The sequence below is a fragment of the Triturus cristatus genome, chromosome 7, assembly GCF_964204655.1.
Source record: "Triturus cristatus chromosome 7, aTriCri1.1, whole genome shotgun sequence".
Taxonomy (NCBI): Eukaryota; Metazoa; Chordata; class Amphibia; order Caudata; family Salamandridae; genus Triturus; species Triturus cristatus.
In genome coordinates, this window is record NC_140590.1 from 1,374,913,473 (window position 1) to 1,374,935,631 (window position 22,159).

At 43.9% G+C, this 22,159-nt stretch overlaps 1 protein-coding gene across 1 annotated transcript in view; it reads left to right on the plus strand.

Annotated features, from left to right (window-relative positions):
- ITCH (itchy E3 ubiquitin protein ligase) overlaps nt 1-22,159 on the plus strand; it is an 811,820-nt gene that overhangs the window by 527,528 nt on the left and 262,133 nt on the right. Inside the window, exon 15 of the mRNA XM_085619094.1 lies at nt 6,705-6,776. Within this exon, the coding sequence (XP_085475220.1) occupies nt 6,705-6,776 (72 nt within the window). The remainder of the gene's footprint in view (nt 1-6,704; nt 6,777-22,159) is intronic.

Consider the following 22,159-nt stretch of genomic DNA (forward strand, 5'->3'; position numbering starts at 1 on the left):
TATAATGTGTAGCTTGCAATTCAAAGTCAGTGCTGTGTTCTTATCATTTATTTACACGATGACCTTTGAATTGATCTTTTTTTGTTTAAGAAGTGCTTACCGTTTGTTTTTACAACACTCTATGGCTAATCATAGTCTACCTCACATGTTAATTCGCTCTTCTTTGCTGCCATGATAGCCTGTTGGAGTTAAGTGTTTTTTGTTCACAAAGTAAAGATATGTACTCGCAAAGGATTTCTTACAGATGCAACAAAATTACTGGCCCTTTGACAAAGGTCTCGACTTTGCAATTTTTTGTTGTTTATCCCCTTTAACTTTACCACTTACACAGCAAAGTTGGTTCTCTGACACCTTTTCATGACATTCTTCTTTGAAGGCACAGCTCAACTCTGCTTCTGCAGTCAATCAGTCAATATGTTTATTTCAGAAGTTTGTTCCATAAAACATGCAAACATAAAAGACATGCCATTACTGTAATTACATAAGTAGAAAACCAAAAATGTTTATAAATAAGATCAATGCGTTATTAAAATCATCATAAAACATTTATTAAAACTCCCTAGTCTAAAAATCTTTACATCTTAGAACAAAGTACATCTTGTGCATGGAAAGTGTAAGAGTCTAATATCGTGGCTGATTAACTTATTCTAATGTAACAGTCGTTTTAAAGGTACACTGCTTGCCATAGTTCCTTGGTTCCTGCAAGGCAAGGGCTTTCATGGCAAATCGCAGTTTTATTTAGTTTAAAATTAAGTTAAAAGCACCACCAAATTAAAATTTAAGACCATTCCCTTTCCTTAAAATGGCGAATGAAAATAGAACTCCAAGCTTCCTTATTGTTGTAGCACAAAGGGTTGCTTTGTAATGCTATTTCTTTGTACAACACTTATTATCAACACATCTAACTATTACAAGCCCCTCCTCTAACCAAAAGTTAGACTTTTGCCATTGACTGTTTACAAAACGAGTTCTATTTGTTTTGCCAGTGCTTGTTACATCCTTTTTACACTTTATTGGTCACTGAGCAAATACTTTTCAAATGTTATTCTTTATAATTATTAAATGTTATTTTCAAGTGGGCATAAACGATGTGCATGCCTTCCATATTAGATGGTAGTGCTGCTCCTTAGGCTGGACTTCAAGTTGTGATGTAGTAGAGTAGTGTTTTGCAGAGTTGTTTTCTCTTACACAAGTATGTGGAAGTGTAGGGAGAAGCAGGCTGCTGCTGAGCATCACAGCTCCACTTATATCAGTCAGAAAGTCCTGTCTCACCAGCTCAGTATAAAACTGTAAACGTTTCCTCCCCAAGGAGAAATCACTTTATTTTCTCTGAAGGATGAGCCTAATAGGTATCCTTTATTGGAAGACTCCATGATTACGGGTATTAATGATTTTTCTTTTCTGGAACACTTTTGCCTTGTTTAAGCCTGTCCACTGAACACAAGTTTGCTTTTCAAGATATTAGTCAGATAGCAACTGAACACAGTAAAGGCAATGCTGAATCCTTTTAGATAATGTGTGTTGATGGGATCAAGGCAATTGGGTTCTTGTGAAGAAACTGGTTATGCTTACCTGTCAAAAAGTATGTGAGTTTTCTTTGGTGTTTCAGCTTCAAATGTTCTATTTTGTAGCTTCGGGTGTTCCATTTTGTATCCTTCTGGAACCCACCATTATGAATTTGGTTTTCATACTATACAAACATAAGATTTTGTCCTGTCTCTGTAAGAATCAGCATTTTGCTGAAATAGGAAATGGGTTCCTCTGTGAGGCAGATCGACCACCCCTCATTTTCCACGACAATAGGTAGTTTTATCACTAAAAAAGGCCAATCTTTTGTACTGCTAATATTGTTAGTGCAAAAAAAACGGAGTCTGTTTCTGTGTGACCGTTGGTGGTGTTTGGAACAAATTAGGAAATGCCTTTTAAATTATTTTACCTATGCAAGCAATAAGCACATTTACTTATGAAAGAAGGCCTATCGACCTTGACTTTAGTACCCTCTATTGATTTTGCCGATAAGGCAGCTCAAGAAATTTTAGGGCTAATCCCCATCAAGGTTAACTTGTTGTTCAAAATTTTGGTATTTAAGCCATGTCGGAACCTGAGGTTTCCAACATGTGTTTTATGTCAGACTCAGATCATACCTATCTTTTTTTCCTGTATGAAAAGAAAATTACATTGTTAGTTTTGGCATGAAGTTAAAAACTGAGCAGATACACATTCACAATTGAAGATGGTTAACTTGAATTTGTATCCAGGCTAGTTTGAGTTTTGTCAGGAACACAGCGATGCAGTTCATGTAACATAAAGCCACGTCACAATACTGTAGTAGAAGGCAGACTTTAGGAGTGGCAAGATAGAAACAGACCCAGTGCTGTATGAATGAATTAAATGAGACTTCTAAAGTGCAGGGCTACTCCATGGATTGTCCCGGCACTGTGCTTACAGTCTGGATGCACCTCAATCTATTCTTGGTGAAAGATCCATGTCTTCAGCTTTTTCTTGAACAAGGCGTGGGCTTTATGGAGCGTAGCTCCAAGTGGAGTTTATTCCAGGCCACTGATCCAATCCTTCTGCCCTCTTACGGCGGACCTTAGGGATCTTTGCCAAGAGTCAATGGGCTGGCAGCAGGTTTCTGAAGGGGCCATAGAAACTAATTCTAGCCCGCCCCAGAATGGTGCACTGGTCTATGTACAAGGTCTATTGTTTTGAAGAGAATACTCTTCTTTATCGGCAGCCAGTGGACAGCACACAGGTAAGGAGACACGTGTGTTCTTGGGGACAGGCTTAGTAGAATGCAGGCTGCCGTGGTTTGTGCGACTTAAGCTTGTTAACCAGGTAGTCCGGGAGCCCTAGGTATAGGTAATTTCCATAGTCCAGTCTAGATGTTATGAGTGACTAGATGACCATCAGGAGAGATAGTGAAAACATTTTTTTAGCGTTTTCAAAAGTCCAAAGCATGATCCGACCACTGACGTGATCTGTGGCTTGAATGATATGGCATAATCACATTTTATACCCATGTTTTTGACTATTATCCCCTGAGGTGTAGGGGGTGGGGCGTCCTTGAGCCACTGCATCTGCCAGTCCAAAGGATTAGGTCCAAAGAATGAGATTTCTGCATTACATTTTAATTTATGTAAGGACATCCAAGGAAAGATTGAAGAGAGGCAGGTTTTAATAGCCTCTCCCGCAATCTCCCCACTCTTCCCATGTGTGAACAACTGTTGCATGTCCTCAGCATATGTGATCACCTACCTTGGCTCCTAGGGCCTCAGCCAACTGTGCTAGAGGGGTCAGGTAAGTATTGTGGGTCTCAAGGCTGAGCCCTGTGGCACTCCTACTGTCAACTCAAATGCTTTCGAGGAGTATGGGCAAACCCTTATTTCCTGCCCTCTCTCCTTCAAGAAAGAAGCTATCAAATCTAGTGCCAATCCACCTATACTGATAGATTGGAGGCGAGCTAGAAGCATTTGGTGAGGGACCGTATCAAAGGCCGCTGATAGATCTAACATAATCAAGATGGCCTTCCCCCGCATACCTTTAATATGTTCAGTGACTTCAACCAATGCAGTCTCTCTACTGTATTGAGCAGACTTCAATTATACACCTGGTAAATGCTCGTCCCTAAATGTCCATTGAAATGTTAAGAAAGTACATTTCTGGCTGAACAACAATGCTTACTAATTGAAGTGAATGGTGGAAAGAAAAGTAACCAACTTGATAACATTAGTTGCAGCAATTAATTCTTACGAGTAAAAGTAGAACTGTTTTGGCGCTCCAAAGCATTGATACCAAATGCCAGTTTTCAAATAGGTAAACAAAACTAAATACTTTGGCCATCTTTGCACCTTTTTGGCCATTTTTCAAATGAGAGGAAAAAGAGAGAGATGTTTGACGAGTTATATCCTGGGAATCCTGAATGGGATAAAATATACCTTTACAACCTAAGGACTCTTGGAATGTAGAGGGGAATGTTGGTGAGGAATGTGCCACCAGAAATATTAACCCAACATATAGTGCTATGGCTAATATAGTAACACCAGAGTGAAAGCTCTTAGCAGGATCGGTGTACAATAAAGGACAGCTTACAGGAAAAGAAACAATTGCACCTAAAAATTATAAGAAAATCTTCTTTGAAGATTATTTCAAAGCATTAAGATGAGTAATAAATCTGCTCGAGTTAGAAAGTGCTTCTTTTCAGTTTCCACGTGCTGCATTGGGCTATGGGACCGCCATCCACAACTTGTACTGGAGAATGAGATTGAGCTCTGCTGCCATTGGTAGGAAGCCATGGGGCCAGCTGTCCTCCTCCGTACCTTGCCCTGAGCACTAGCTCTGCTCTTCACATTCTCTACCATATTGCCCTTTCACTGTTCGTGGTGTCCATCTTAACTACAGTCAGCTTCCTTATTGGACCAGTTGAACAGATAAGGCTTTAATGTATTCAGGGGCTGAGTGGTGCTGAGGCAGATGGTTTGCAGTTTATGAATTAGTCACAAGCATCTATCAGTCTCTAGGAAAATCCTTCCCATGAGCTAGTTTTACCAATAAAATAAGGAAAACATTCAGCGATGGGAGTTGCAAGTGGAGAGCTTGGGCGCACTTAGTCTTGCAAATTGAAGAAGCAGAAGACCAAATTTTAAGACTGAAAGAACGTCACGTTTGAAGGCTGTTTACGATGACTGAGCCCTGAAGAGCACCACAAGGGAAGGTCGTTATTTTGACTGCTGTGTAACTACTTTGAACGTATTGTTGCATATTGTGAAAGAACATGTAATCCACCTGTGAGTGGCCAGGTCATATCCTAGTATCGCTGATATTTAGTTTGTTTAAATTATGTTTTTTTAAGCAGAATCGTAAAGAATCTGAATATGAAACACAATATATTTTCTATGAAATATATATTGAATATTGAAATGTTTTGTTTTTGCAGCCCTGATGAAGCAGTACTGTAAAACATGTGCAGCGGTGTTTTGCAGTTAAGAAATTTCTACAAACCTATTTAAAACTTTTTATTGAAATGTTTGGATTATTGAATGCATTTATGGAAGAAAGCTATTTAAATGATACAGACAGTTGTGTTAATTGGTATTTTTTTGACATTTCATCACATTTTAAGGATCCCTGCATATCCACTCAGTCATATAACTTTTGATATGCTTCATTGGGGTTGCCCATTCCTTCTTTCACCTCTTCTATAAAGTTATAACTGAAATGCAAGTATTACACAAGAAAGCCTCATGGACACCTCATTTTATCTCAGAGGGATAACCATCAGATAAGCAAAAAAAATCACACACAAATAAAACAAGCAGAATAATAAATGTAAAAAATGTCTAGTTCCTTCTTGCCACTTTGGTTATTTGACTAAATGAAATGCCGGTCTGCGTTAGTCTAGGTGAAAACAAACACCTTCCTCCACTTTCACCTCTTATTTCATCTGGAGCCTCAGGTCCTTCCTGACTTCAGATCTGGGAACGCATGGACCCTATTCCCCTACTTGTGAAGGTAGGATTTTCATGCTACAACTCTGGTTACGGCTTCTTTTTGATTAGGGTCTGTTAATGCATCTGTGGTGTATGTGCACCAGACCTTCCACCTGATGGGCTCTTTGTGGGGAACTCAGTGGCATTAACAACTGGAATTATACAAGGTGACACACTTCAAAGTGCTCAATCTTGCAGAAAACTCTGAATCCTCTGAATAAATTCTGAGTTTTCCATTTTCTTATTCTAGACCGGTTGTCATACAGTGGTGGCCACTCGAGTGGCACAATATTGCAGGCTCCACCCTTCTCAGCAGTCACTTCTTCAGCTCTATCGGCTCCTAAGCCAGATGAGGTGCAAAATACCTCCAAGAAGGCAATTGTCAGGCACACTGGAGGTATCCAAAAGACCCTGCGTGGGCTTATGATGCGTTCTTCTGTGCTATTGGCCCATGTTTCTGCAGGAAGAAGTGCAGGAAGAAGTGGTGTTTTCTTTGGATCAATTAAGTCCTCCACTGTTTGCGATCTGATCACAAATCGACAGCCACTTCTGGAGATCCTGTGATCCACAATCATATGGGTGCACTGCAGCCCCCCTTCAATCCACAGCCACCCAGTGTCTAGTTCTGAAGGATATAATCAATAGTTTTGTATGATGAAGTGCTGTTCCTAGAGGATTGAAGCAGCGGAGATGCCAGAGTCCATGACCTGAAGGAAATTCTTTGTAATGCATGCCGCCATAAATGCCCTGCTTGTTCTTGGTCTGAATCCATTCGACCTGATCATGTTGCAGTTTGAGAACCTTGTGTTGTGCTCTTATTTAGGAGATCATTTCTTACAAGTAGTGTGGCAACAGAAAGTGTGTTGGTTATGAGGTAGTAACTTATGAAGTCCAAAGAAGGCTTTTAAAACATTTGGTGCAGGGGGACTAATTTATTTGCACTCCTGGGTCCAGTCTCTTCCTGCATGATGCACACTATATGAATTATATTCATAGTGCTGATATATAGATGAAAAAGGGATGTAGCTTGGATTGATGCCCTCCCCCACTGTACCTGTTGATGAGTACTAATGAAAAATGGGAGGTTGCTCCAGCAGCTTCATGAGATGAGGACCACAGAACATTTTATAATAATTCATTGGAAATATCTTATTGCTTCTCAGTTTATGTATTGTAAAAATACATTTTTGTGAAATTCCATTCCTTTTCTTGCAGCAACTGTCAATGCCACAACACATAAAGATTTCAGTGACCAGGAAGACCTTGTTTGAGGATTCATTTCAACAGGTGTTGTATAATTATTTTTTTTAGTGGATTGCGCTCATTATAAATGATTGGACTAACCATCACACATTGTCCGGTAATGATGTGTTTCATACATTATTTACTTGTATTTAGACATGCTGACAAATCTGATTTCAGTATAATGCAAGTAGTAAACAATGGCATTTGGCATAAATGGTTAATACATTTTGCGAAGTGAGCTTGTCAAGCTAACATGGATAGAGCTATACATTACTATGCCTAACATATCCATTTACCTTTTTCTGTCTTAGTCAAGCATTCAAAAATTGAGTAGTCCTACATAAGTGTAATAAATGCACCATGTAGAAGCTATGTTGATACAATGGCAGTCCAAAATAACCAGAGTCTATTTTGGGCTTAATCATAAAATAATGAATACCTTTCTGTGGAACTCAACAAATGTTATCCCTGGTATTTGACTTGCTGTTCATATTTTATTTATTTATGTCGCAAAATTAGACTTGCATTCAAATGTAGGCACCCAGTTGCCTTTGGTCTCTTGCACAGTCTCTTATCTTGGTTCTGTGGGCTCATAGTTCATCACAGTTATTTTATCACCAGTAATGAATGTGTTGTAGGCTTTGAATTCACATGCCTGATCTGGAAATGAGTCTTAAATCAATGTTCTAACAAAACCAGAAAGGAATGATCTTGAGCAGTGGTTGCAATGATGTGATTAACCCATAGAATGAGACCTGTTCAGCAGGTGAAAAACGAGTACAAAACATGAAGGAAAAAGCCTGGTTTCCCAACTCTGCCAAAAATGCACGCATCTAAGGAGCATTGAGTGAGGGAGAGAGCAGCACCCTAGATGATGGAAATGTTAAGGGGTCCGAGTTAATATGAAAGACTAAAACACTTGTCTAAAATCAGTGGGATCGTGATTAAAAATGTTGTAGGTGAGACCCAGGCCAGTTTGCTTTATTTCGCATAGGTATCGCAGTGCAATTAACCAGAATGGGAAAGATTAAGGCAAATAGTCTGCCAAGTAGTCTCATTTAGTGCTCGCCCCAATGATGAGCAATATGCACATGGACGGTCTAGTATGGGTTCTTGTATGAGAGTGCTGATTTGGCATATCTTTTGCCAATATTGTATAACCCCGTTTTGAAATAACGTATTCTCCACATCTCCGTTCATTTGAAAGGTATAGGTGGAATGTGGAAAACTAATGTTCTGGTGTTTACTATAGTTCTAATTTTTACTGATAGGGTGAGAAGGACTGGGTTCTAGCAGGAGATTTTAGATGTTGGCCTTGTATATAGGAGGCTCTGCCGTACTTTAGGCATTGGAAAAGGATATGTGCTTGGTGCAGTTCATGGGGGCGGAAAAGGGAACTAGTGAATAGTTAGCAACAGTTCATTAAATACTTGAAGCAATTGGAAAGAGATGCAGACAAGCAAATATCCAAACATGAGTTGGTTGTAAGTGAACTTCTGTGTAAATATGTGGGACTTGTGTATGTGTTAACTTTTTAGCATTAAACATTTTGGTTTACTTGTTCATTGAAGTTTTTTATATTGTGTGACAAATGAAGTAGTAAGCCTTAAAATGTTTGTGAATCTCTCTCTCTCTGGTTTTACCCCAACCTCTGTAATCCCTTAATGCAAAGATAAGGATGTTCCTCAGGTTTTTGCAGTAACTAGTTAAATTGTTTAAGTGAAGCTTTGAGAGCTAGGGAGGTACCTGGAAGTCCCTCCTAAGCCTAAATCCAACTCAGCCTCTGTGTTGTCACTGAATGTCCTTTAAAACGACATTCCAATGCTCCAGAAAGATCTGTTTTACAGGATACTAGTTTAGGAAACAAGAACCGATAGTGCAGCATAAACGTGCAACTAGCTAGTGCCAAAAACAAAGTACTACTTGAGTAGCTAATGCTCGTAAAACTCATCAGAGTTGTCAAATCAAGTGATGCTTTGTTGAGTAAGAATGTACATTGGATTAGGCACTTTAAGAAATTTTCTACCGTGGTAAGAGTTTATTTGGTGGGCAGAGAGATGGGTATCAACTGCCTCAACCGTTTGCTCATTGCGTTCAAACTCTTGAGGAGGTTGCAGGCATTTTAGGCCTGGAAGCTAGATTATTTCCTGCCCTTAACTATTCATCTCAAGCATTTTGCTTGCTTTGAACTTACATAGGCCTGTGGAGTATAATAGTATTTCCTCCTCAATATGTAAAAACAGATTCTTCTGAGATCTAGCTAGTTTTAGCATAGTCCACTCAGACCCATGTGCAAATACTGAACATGTCAACTGAGCAATACCAATGTGGCCAGGATAGTCATCAGGCTCTGGGTCTGATTACCTTTATTTTTTTGCTTCTTGACGTTCATATTTCTGAACCTCTGACACCTAAAATCACCGTCTGCAGTGAGGGTGGGTGCGGCCTGCATTGATTGATTGGTTCCCTCTCATCATATCCCATGTCCGCTAAGATACAACTGAAAATATCTGCATTTCACGTTGGAACACTCTTGGCCTAATCAGCAAAATTGGCCTTTTTAATAGCAATTTTTCTCACAATTGAATATTTGATGCATATATGAAATTTGAACTGTCACAGACGTTAATGGACATGCTCCTGCCTTGTGACAGAAAAGGGGAAATTAGTTGGTATTAATATGGGTCTTCTTAGGACGTCCGTGCCAGGTGAAATTTATAATCGCAAACAACTCTAGTATTTGTCTTATTCGGAAGATCAGGAAGGCCCAGATACTGTATTTATATTGGTGTGATTCGATCCTGTGATGTCCTAGCATCATTGACACATGGGTTTAGGATCACCATTTCATGGAAATTTACATGGTTCGCCCGTTTGAGCAATCATGGGTGACATTGAGGTGGTTGTTAGGATTAATCATTTAGTGCTGTTAAGTGGCCCGGGTGTATAGTCTGTATGAAAGGACCCCTCTCTGAAATAGATATGGGGAATTATTTGTCTAAGAGGCATGGATAAGTAGTTCTCCAACATAGAGAATTTAAATTGCTTGTTTGAAATTTACAGAGCGGATAGATTAACTCTTTACAATGTGTTTCGTACTTGTGTGTTTTGGATAAATTGTTATACCAATAATTATAATCTGATATAATGTATATATGGTTAAAAACGAATTTCGAAAATAGTACACAAAGCTCACATTGTTTTGCTGTGATAAAGGCTACACACGTGAAGCTCACAAATAAATTAACAACATAAAAGCGTGCAGCTATTAGTAGTTTGTGATGGTCTATCTCAACAGTATTGTATGAGGCTAATAGACTAAATGATGATCAGATTGCCTATATATATTGTGTGGTATTAAAACTAAGTGGCGGTTCGCATGTTGGGCTATCTTGGAGACATTTCAGTCAGGAGGCCTTTAGGAGCAATGGCTTAGATTCTGTACGAATAGTTTTCATAAATGCCCTTTATTGATTTCCTTTGGGTGAACTGCTGGCCCAGGTGACTCCTTTCTCAGATCTTCGTCAGGGCTAGGGTCCTGGATTCTTTGGTCTGAAGGATTCCAACTTTGTTTGTTGTTAATGAGGTCGAAAGAGAAGATGAGGAACAGCTTAAAATTATATTTTTTGAGTTGAAGGCAGTGGCTTCCTAAAGATATGTGCATGTCCCTGTATTTACATGGCCTTTTGCACCTGGTAACTTTCAGCAGGTTTGATCTGGTGATATTTATTGGGGGGGAAAATTCAAATGACGTAATTAACGACAATGTATTATTCCAACACCTGTCCAAACTGTTTTGTACAAGTGCTGGCATTTTATGAGGCACTGTTATCTGGACCATTACATTTACCCTACTCCGGGCAGACGAAAATAATTCCCTTAAGAGAGTATTTACTTGAGCCAAGATACATCTAATCCCTTTAAGAATAGGGACTGCCATACATAGAAGATGTGGATAATTTTAAACATCTTACGTTGTTACAGTGATTCTGCTTAGAAACAGAACTATCTCTGGGACCACAGAATTTCTGCATGTAGGGACTGAGTCACCACACCACATCAGTACCTGTGGGCCCACATCTAGACTAGCTCATAGTGACTTACTTGCCCTCCTAACCTTCCCATAGAAACAAGTAAGTTGGCATCCCAGAACACAACTCCCTAGACCCTCTCAGGGATTGCGGTAGCAGGTCATCACCTTTTGTTCTCTCACTCATAAATGTCCACAATAAAACAGAAAAGAGACATGAAAAAAGCTTACAATATTTATTGAAAGTAATATGTTCTATTGTGTAAAGAATGCGCTGCAATTAAGACCTATGCAAGTAAAAAATGTGGTTAGGCCAATTCGCAAACTGTATACAATGAAAAGGCCTGTCATATTGAAAGACCGATCTGCCTAAGCCTACCCTTAATTTAGAAGTGCAGTGATCTGTTAGAGATCCCATATCTGGCATGCATAAGCAGTTGTTCTACATTTCAGGTGCCAAATGCACTTGTCCCAGGACCTTTGCTCTGCGAGAATGTGTCCTCTCTATTTTCAAAATGACAAATCTCTGTATATATGATAAGAGTTGCACGTACAAAACAGCAGCTGGACTTGTCTATTATGTCTAGGTGTTAATGACCAACCACAGAGAAAACCGAGCAGTGTTTTCGACCTTGCATATCTTCCGTCTGAATCCCAGCAGAAGAAGTTAAGAACAAAAACATGTGCAGCCTATTTCTAAGAAAACGTGTAGTACAAAAACAAGCGTGATCTTTTGCAATGTGTGCAAAGCAAAAGCAGCTTAGTGCGTGCAGGCATGTTAACATAAGGGGGATAACACAGTGGGCCTATAGAAAATATGACACCCTCCCTTTGGTTGGGACAGTGTCACCACGACAAGCTAAATAATAAAAATAATAAGGAAAAACAAAATAATCAAACTCGAAGCATTATTAATAAACCTATTATATAGAAATGATTATAATTTGTGAAAAGAAATGGTAAAAATGAATATAAGCGAGGTAGTTCAATTTTGAAAAGGTTGCCAAATTTTAAGGTGTTTTGGAGGTATCCATGATGTCATTCTCAAAGTCAAAGGCCAGCAAATCCAAAACGTATTCCATCCCTGCAGACGACAATAGGTTTACAGCCCAGTTAATCAGATCCAGAGAACAGAAATGATGACCTGTCTCAGCCGATGCGGAGAAAGGAGCCGGGTAACCTGCATCTGTGTTATTAGAGCCAGTATGTTCTATTCCAGGTGCCGATGGACGCATCTCTTCAGCAAGGAGTGGCTCATAGCTGGTGTTATGAAGAAGCCATAGGCCCAAAGGACAACTCTGAAAATGGATCATCAATGGACTCATGAGCAGGTTAATATCTACGGGAGTGTGCGTCTGTAAATCTAAGCAAATATCCGATGCCCATTCGAAGGGGCATCAGAGCCAGTGAAATACGGGTTGCACACAGGTAAACCAGACAGGCCGGAATGACGGTGACCAATCGAGGTCCAGTTCCTGGAGCAAAAGGCTTCTGAAGAATTGGAGCATGTGTTCGTGACACAGCTGGAGTGATGGTAGTTCCATTGGGCTTGCAAGCCGAACATCCATTGCGGATGGGCAGTAATAGAACCGAAATGACACAAATGAGGAAAAACAGCAGCAGGATTCCCCCGAATTCACTGGTTAAAGGGGAAAGAATAAAAGCCGCTATTACTTCAAAGATTGTTTTGAACTAACTGATTAAGCCAGAACCCAAAATCTTAAAGAAGTGTGTATGGTCGGCAGTAGTAGATGCATTCAAAATGCGATGTAATCATTTGCCAAAATGTAATGGGAGGTTTGTATTTAACAAGGACTGTCAGTAGTGCAGCAGAGAAACCAATTCATGCCCTGGATGTAGGATTAGGGGTAATATACGACATACAGGAAATGCAGGACAGAAGGAAAACCACATAGTTCTTCGTAGCACACTTCCTACTGTCACTGAACATCGCAGTGACCAAACATACTATTGTGAGATGGAGAGTGCAGACTTGAAATACTGTTATGAATTGGTAAACAGAACACTGGAGGTGAACCCATAGGCACAGGCTACCATGAAGAAAGGGGCCACATTAACATTCATGGCTAATACCTCCTTACAAGATATTTGCAAACAGCTACATGGTCTTCAGACCACATATTTACATGACACTATTGTGTAGATATAGATACATGAATGGCGGTAGCAGTAGGACAGTCAGTACTAAATCATCTGTTCTAATTAACTCCGTTTTCATGCCTCGTCCTCAGGAGAAGTAATATTGCTACGTAATCTGAATCTAGAAGAGTATTCACACTGCAAATGAAACAAGTTACTTAGACCTGTAATAATTAGTTCGAGGCATGTGTGCTGTAGATACACATGCTTTGCATACTTCTGCCATCTAGTGTTGGGTCCGGATGCTTCCAAGTTGTTTTTCTTCTAAGAAGTCTTTTCCAGTCACGAGGTAAGGTGATTCCTCCTTTCGGTGATATTGCGCATGGGCATCGATTCCATTGTTCGATTGTTTTCTTTCCGCCATCTGGTTCGGACGTGTATTGCTGCGCTCCAATTCGAAACCGTTAATCGGATCTCTTTGGTGCGCAATTCAATCTACCCTTGCCGGTATTGGTTTTGATCACGTATTCCATCTTTTCGTGTTGAAAATTAAGAAAACTTTATCTAAATCATTGTAAAACTCTAACCTCTTTCCTCAGTCTGCTTCTACTTCAAGAACCAGCATCCTGCCTTCCGACGATGGAATGGACCCGTTTCAATTCTGTCCTCGATGCCATTCCAAATACCCGCGCACTGACCAGCATAAGGTCTGTAACCTGTGTCTCTCCCCAGAACATAAGGAGGAAGACTACGACCCGTGTCGATCGTTCCGATCCAAGAAGACTCAACGGGACCGTCTGGCTCGATGGAGAGACATGCAAAAACAAGGTGTCGAAGACACGCCTGGTATCTTCGAGGAAGATATCGTGCAGGAAGAAATGGCAGCGGAAGAAGAAGCCTTCTCCCCGAGGACTCCGATTCCGAGTTGCAGATTGAACTCAAGTCCCACGATGTTCCGGCTGGACAGGGTGCCGTCAGTACTAAAGCCCCTTTGCCCACCAAACCTACTCCAACAAAAACAAAAGGCTATTGGGCCACCACTGCCAACAGGCCATGGTCGGCACCGAGACCGTGGTTCCAACGCCCCGCCTTCTGGTTGGGCACCGAAACAGCATGTCAAGCCTTCTGGCTCGGGTTGGAGCTGAGATGACACCTTTTCGGTTTCAAAACTTCTTGGATCGAAAGAGAAAAAATTTAAATCCAGCTGAGCACTGAAAAGTTTGGCACCGAAACAAAAAGATGCTCCTTTACAACAACCGGAGCCGATCTTAAAGAAAATGAGAAAATTCACATAAATCCGGATACTGGTCACATAACAACAAAACCAGTAATACCTTCAAAAAGGAAGGCAGACACAGAATATAAAATTCCTTTCAAGAAGAAAAAGAACATAGCTACTAGCCTTATTCATATTCCCCAAACCCCTCCACCTTCTTCACCAATACCGGTTTTACCAAATACAGATCCTCTACATATTACACCATCAGGCTGTCCTAACACAAATCCTAATAAAGGAGAGGATGATGACAGTTATAATCAGCCACCACCAGATCCCTGGGACCACTGTAACATAGATCGACCTCAAGCTACAGACCCGGATCTATACCCAGCAAAACCTTCCCTTCCTGATGATAATACTGCACAACAGGAATTAATTGCTAGGCCAGCTAATTGCCACGGAGTGCCTTTACACAAAGAAGCACTAGAGGAAGATTTTTTGTTTGAAACATTACAAAACACACACAAAACACAAATGTTGCCCATGCTTAAAGATGTGTCGCGACATACTAATAATATTTTTAAAGACCCAATTAAAGCACGTCTATTAACACCTAAAGTAGACAAAAAGTATAAACCTCCTCCATCAGACCCAGTTTTCATTACAGGTCAGTGGCCTTTGGATTCATTAGTGGTCTCTAATGCCCATAAACGGGCAAATTTGCAAATAACAGGGGAAGCACAACCTCCAGATAAAGAATCTATACTCATAGATGCATTGGGGAAAAGAGTGGCTGCTCAATCAGCCAACCATTGGTTTATAGCTAACACACAGGGTCTGTTGTTCGGATACGATAGGGATCACTGAGTTGAAATGGAAGAATTATTCAAATATCTTGAAGAAGAACAGAAAAAGAGGGGGCACGAAATAGTACAAGAAGGGAAACTTATCTCTAATTCATCTAGTAGGTGTGCATTAGAAGCTGCAGATACTGCGGCTAGAGGGATCAACATTAGCATTATGCTCAGGAGACATGCATGGTTTAGAATTTCTCGTTTCAATCCAGAAGTGCAACAAACCATTCTTTTTTTTTTTTAAACTGTGTTTATTAAACAAAAAGATCGGTCATCGCTTACAATCAATCAGTGGTTGCAGCAGTATCACATATTTGAGGTCAAGTAATTACATAGCAGTTGATGAAATATATGGCAGGATAACAGGCTCATTGAACATACATTTTCAAGGCGATAACTGTTCGTCTGGGACGGGGACGGATGGGGGTTCACAGATATTGCCACAATACACATTCCAATTAGGCCAAATTGCTATCCATTTTCGTGGGCTACATATACAGTCCTTTCCCTCACCATACACCAGTCCATATCTGCCTTCCAGGCACTCAGCGTTGGTGGTGACGCGGCTCCCCACAGACGAGCAATGTTCCGTTTGGCCACCGTTTGGCCAAGAGTCGCCCAATGTTTGCCCTTGGTGTTAAGGTCCGTGGGCTCCCACACATTTAGGAGGTATCTCTTGGCTTTACCACTCCCCAGACTGCACTCATACAGTCATGTACTTTTTTTCAGTAATCTTGAATCAGTGCACACTCCCAAATAATATGCATAAAGGAGCCCTCTAAGCCACATTGTCACTTACACAATCCTTCTTCAACCCTACCCATCAACACCAACCTAGGGCCGGAGAGGTAGATTCGGTGTAGAATTTTCAACTAGACAAGCCTCAGTCTGGATGAGATCGCAACCTCCCTAGGAGAGGACAGTGCTTCCTGCCATTCTTCGTCATCCAACTCTAGGCCGTCCCGCCCCCATCTTTCCCTCAGCAATATTAAGGGGTCCAGAGTGTTATGAATGAGCTTTTTGTACGTGAGAGAGATGGCCTTGTCTGGTAAGTACCCATCCAGCAATCTGTCCTCAAGCGGAGAGGACTCTGGAGGGGAGGTCCCGGTGGGGACATTAGTCAGGAGGGAGTGTCTGATTTGAATGTATCTAAAATATTCCGAGTCCACTAGCTCGTGTTTCTTTTGGAGTGAGGCGAGTGTGACTACCCCGTTTGGACCCCAGAGATCCCCGAAGCGGGAGAGCCCAATTAGATCCCATTTATCAAAGCCCTTAGTCCGCCCAAGTGTACCCAAACACTCAGAATCCCACAGTGGTGTGGCTAGCGTGAGCTTTTTGTCCCAGCCTAAGCTACGATTGACTGTATGCCAGAGTTGGACTGAGTGTTGTGTAGGGCCTGTTAGGGAGTATTTGTTGGGCTTAGAATAGAGTGCCTTAGTGAAACTGCCCCCTGGGAGTATCCATTTGTCCATCTTGTAACCAGGGTTGTCCCCAACGCGGTATGTGCAGTGATTTATGGCTGCAAGGTGTGCCGCCCAGTAATACTTTTTAATGTCGGGAGTCCTATGCCTCCGTCATACCAACCGCGCGTGAGCTTATGAAGCACTATGCCATCCCATAGTAGATCTCTCTGGGTGTTTTTGATGTGTTTGAAGAACCTGGGCGGTACTAGGTCTGGAAAGTTCTGGAGGGCATAGAGGACGTGCGGTAATGTCCTCATTTTAAAAAGCAGTGCTCGTCCCAATAGTGACGGGGGCAGCGTCTTCCAGGTCGTGGTGTATCGTTTGAACCTCTGTAGAGGGGGGAGGAGATTATGTTCATAACAGAGTTTAACATCAGTAGTGATGAAAATACCCAGGTATTTAAATCCGTCTGTTGCTGACCTTGGCAGGGTGGGGGGAAATCTCCGTGCAGCACATATAACTGCGACTTGCTCCAATTAATACTATAGCCAGAGTTTCTCCCGAAATTTGTGAAGATGTCAAGGACAACTCGCAAGGACTCCGGGGAGAGGCAAGATATAGGAGGACATCATCTGCATGGACGGAGATTCGATCCTCCCACCCCTCCACCCACTTGAGTCCCCTGATGGAGGGATCATGTCGTATCCAGGCCGCTAATGACTCAAGCGACAGGGCGAAAAGCAGGGGCGAGAGGGGAAATCCCCGTCGCGTTCCCCTGTCAAGGGTAAACACCTCGGAGATTTTATTGTTTACAACAACTTGGGCCATTGGTTCTGTGTATAGGAGCCGCACCCACCCAATGAAGTTGGGGCCGAAGCCCAAGTTCTTGAGAACCACCATTAGATACACCCATTCGAGTGTATCAAACCCCATAGTGGCGTCTAGTGAGACCACCATTGCGTCTTCCTGAATGGTGGCCTGACGCCCCAGTACTCCGTGTAGTCTTCGCAGGTTGAGCGCGGTGTTACGGTGTGGCATGAAGCCCGATTGATCTGGGTGGACCAGTTTATCTATTACCTGTCTTAGCCGGTTCGCCCGCAATTTGGCAAGGATTTTGGGCTCTGCATTTAACAGGCAGATAGGTCTATAGGAAGATCATCCATCCTTCGGCTTCCCTTCCTTATGTATGGTAACCAGCGTGGCAATACGTTGGTCGTGTGGGAGTAGGCCAAGCTCTTAACTGTCCTCAAACATGTTCTTGAGGTACGGGGCTAGCTTATCGCGTTTGAGTTTGTAAAGTTCAAAGGGCCGTCTGTTGGGGCCCAGGGCTTTACCAGGCCTGAGACTTCTTATCGCTGTAGCAAGCTCATCATTTGTCAGTGCACTGTCCAATGATTCCCTGTCGGAGTCAGTGAGGGTGGGCAGTTGGATGTCTACAAGAAGTGCGGAGGAGTCCTCCTCCGGTAGTTCCGACCTGCTCTGGTACACCTGTCTGAAGTGATTGGCAATGTCGTGGGGTTCCGTTAATATAGTGCCAGAGCTACTCTTGAGCTCTGGTACCAGCCTTTTCGCCCTCTCTTTTTGTCCAGACAAGCGATTAGCTTGCCTGCTTTGACTCCTTGGTCATATATGCGTCCATCTCTGTCCCTTGTGAGGGTTTTGGCAGCATCAGTCGCGACTGCTTTGTATTCTGCCATCTTAAGTTGCAGGTTATGGAGGGCGACCTGGTCCTCCCCGTTCTTCGCCGCCTCTTCAAGGCGTAGGAGGTCTTGCTCAATACGATTCAACTCTCTTATCTTTTTCTTTGCGCCACCTGGCTATAGCCGAGATAGCATGACCCTTAATGACCGTTTTAAACGCCTCCCAGTGGGTGGTGGGGGAGTCGACTGTGCCTTCATCGTCCTGAAAGTAGTGGTCAAGAGTTTGTATGAGTGCGGTTTTGATTTCGGGGTTACGGAGAAACCACGGTTTAAAGGACACTACACAACCGACCCTTTTGTCTCCAACTGTTAGACTGACCCGCAGAGGGGAGTGATCAGAAATGCCCCTTGACAGGTGTCTGGTTTCTTGTATGGTCGTGTTCTGTTGTGCAGGCATAAAGACAGTCAATTCTGGAGAAGGTGCGATGTGACCCCAAGAAGAAAGTGTATTGTTGGAGACCAGGATGGTGTACCCGCCAGAGGTCCGTCGGGCCAAAGACCTTGAGGAAGTTTGAGAGCCAATTGCTCCCCTGCACTGGTATCTTGTGGTGGACATCGGTCAAGTAGGCCTGATACCACTGCGTTGAAGTCCCCACCCAGTACGAGCTGTCCTTCTGGAAGTGAGAGTATGAAGGCCCCCAGGTCCTTGTAGGACTGGGTCTGGAGACCCGGTGGGATATAGATTGCTAGCAGTGTGAGAGTGCGACCCTCCCATTGCCCCGAGACCGCCGTATAACGTCCCAGTGGGTCGGTCCAGGTATGCTGTATGCTAAACGGAAAGGAGTGCCTAAACAAGATGCCCACACCTCGTGAGCCGGAGGTGTAGCCGTCGTGCACCACTAGTTTGTACCCCCATCTATTTAACGCCTTACAGGTGTTACCAATTAGGTGTGTCTCTTGGAGTAAAGCCACATCGGGAGCTTGACGTTCTATGTACTAAAGCACTATACTTCGTTTTACCTTGTCCCCCAACCCATTAACGTTCCAACTTAGGAGCTTCAGACTCTTATCCCACTTTGCATTAATTTTTACAAACTGGATTCCTTCCTTACTTTTTGACCATGCCACGCAACGAAGATAGAGTAGTTTTGTTTGTGCTCGACCAGTAACTGCCCCCCCACCTCCCCCCAAAATTCCTGAGAACTGTTTGAAGAGTGAACGTGATACCCCCATGACACCAACCCAGTCTCTCTGCTACGTAGGTTCAAAACTACCCACATCCCCAACTAGCAGACTGCCTATCGCCCATAAACAGGTCAACAGTTGCGCGGGAATATAGGCTAGCACTGGCTCCGGCTGCCGGGGAATTGCCCCCACCCCTTAAAGGAGAGTGTCATTGTGAGGACCCAGCAGTTCCACTGAGCCAATTCCGTATAGAGCACCCCTCCCATCCCGTGTAATTTTATACATTATAGTTTGTTGGGGCAGATTTGCAGGTCCAACACCCCAGGAAGCTCCATTCAGTCTCTGTTGGCCGCCAGCGTCACCGGGCTACTGGATCTTGACCTCCAGGATCGCTGGCTCCGCCTGTCCGATTCCAACCTGCCGTCTTTGGAGCCCGGCGAGGAGGCGTGGGTGTCTCTCCAGTTGTCTCCAACGGCCCCTTCTGACCTCCATGGAGCCGCCTTTTTCCAGCCATGCCTGTACCTCAGCTGGGGTCGTGAAACACTGATTTCCAATCTGCGATGATTTTTAGCTTTGCAGGGAAGAACATCATGTATTTGATTCCTCTGTCTCGTAGTGCCCTCTTGATCCCATCAAAGGAACGTCGCTCCTGTTGAACTTTAAGGGTGAAGTCAGGGAAGAAGCGCACCGTGGTGTTTTCGTAGCGCAGGTCCCCTTGTAGTCGGGCAGCTTGTAGACTCACGTCGCGGTCCCTGTAGTTGCGAATTTTTGCAATGATGGTCCTGGGAGCCGCCCCTAGCTTTGGTCACGGGATCGGTGCCCGATGTGCCCTCTCGATTGTGAAGACGGTGGAGAGGCGTTTCGGTTTGAGGTGGTTGAGGATTAAGTCCTCGAGGAAGAGATCTACACTATGTCCTTCTGAGCCCTCCGGGACTCCAACCACTCTGATGTTGTTACTGCAAGCCCGTCCCTCCTAGTCCTCGAGTTTAAGGGCCATCTGGCGGTGCTGGTGTACCAGCTGTTGGACCCGCTCTTCAAGTTTCTTAGTGGAGGTTTGGAGCTCTGTGACGTTTGTCTCATTCATCTTGACTCTGTCTGGCGTTTTGTTCATGTCGTCTCTCAACAGGTTCATTTCAATGGATACCTTGTCAATTTTGGTCTCAAGTGTAGCTCCCAGCACCTGGATGGCCGCCATTATGGAGCTGAGGGATGGCTCGTTGTCTCTAGCCTGCCCACTCTGGGCTCTGTCGTCGGGGAGGCCCCTGCCTCGGAACAGAGTATTTATCTAGTTTATTGGTCTGAACCGCTGTGCTGCCCTTGGGTTTCATGGTGAGTGCGCATGCGCCGAAGGCCACTGGCCATCAGGCTGAGGTCTTTGCTCTGGTTCTCCTCAGCACTGGTCCGAGTGTGGTCTGCCTCACCGATAGTCGGCGGTATGGTCGCTACCGGATCTTCAGCCTTGCCAGGCAGGCGGCAGGTTTCTACCCTTATCTGATGGAGTGTCACCTCAGCGTTGTTATCCGTGGGCGCATGGTCTGCGCACTGGGGGGGTGGGGGGGTCCCTTTTGTAAGTCCCTAGGGCACCACCGGTGACTTCTTTGTTGGCGGTTACCACCGCCTCTGGCCGGCCACGTGTTGGACCTCCACCCAGCACCCACCGACTCCGGGTCTCAAGTGCGGGCACAGCGCGCTTCGGATGCCCGTGCGTATGTGATCTCCCACCGTTGTGGGTGTTGTGTGCCTGCCCCAAGGTGAATTCCGCGTGTATCTGGCAAATAAGTCGAAGGCTGCTTATTCCGATGTAGCCGGGGTCCGGCGTCTGTCACCCCCCACCGCCTTGGATCCTAGTGTTGTAGGCGGCGTTGCGTCGTTCGATTGCGCCCGTACTCTGGTGGGCCGATGCGGCCGGCGGGGGGAGGGGAGATGGTGCGCAGATCCGCCGCACCAGGCCCACACCCCGAGCACAGCCGGCGGTGAAAATTAGGAAGCACAGCACGGCCAGAGGGGCTTTGTTATTTATACTCCACTAGTGCTTCTACGTGTCGTTTCTGATATCAGTGCAGACTTCTGATACTCTTTGGGATCAGGGTGTGCTTTAGAAACAGTCAGGCCGATCGTTCAGTAGAAAAGGAGATCGATTCAGGATGCTTAATCTCGCTGCCACTTCATTTAATAATGAAATAAGCGTTGTGTCCCAGTTCGTATTTGCCAAACTTTAGCATTAGGTTGGAAGTACAATTTACAGCTTGTACGCTGATGGGTGAGGGCCAATATCTAGAGAATCCGAAGCAGCGGAGCCGCGATCTCCGAGGCCCAGATGGACCTCGGCCTCCGATAATGGCGGGTAGCATGTCGTGAGAAGGGGGTAGGGGGGTGGAAAATGCCGCCGGTCCGTACCTGGGAGGGCATACAACCATGTCAGGTCCACAACTGGCGGGCATGCAGTTCACTCCCGATCCCGGCTTAGGGCCCTTGCCGACGATCCTCGTCCCAGTTCAGAGCCCGGAGACAGGGCGATACAGGTCCTTTTGAAAGTGGATTTTCGTATCGACCGGGTCGGACGGCGCTCCGATAGCGCTGCGGGTACTCGGGGCACACCAATTCAAGATTTATGTCAGATGGCAGGGTTTTGAGGCTCTGCCCCGGCAGAGCTCTTTCTTTAGGTGGCCATCTTCGCCAGTGCCAGGCCACGTCCCCATCAAACCATTCTTAATGCACCCTTTGATTGGGAACACCTTTTTGGGCCTCAAATAGATAGTCCCTTGAAAAAAAGTCTATGGGAGCACTTCAATCTCCTTCTACCAGAGGTTCCTTTTGATGCTCCTTTTACAGCAGAGGTTCCAAAAATAACACTTACACCTCAGATGCGGCTGCATCTTCATTTAAGACACTAACACTATCATCCCCCTCGAGAGGTTTCTACAGGGGTAGCTATAGAGGAAACAATTTTAAAGGAAGAGGGAAAGGTACACCAACACGTACCTCCCAGTCTTC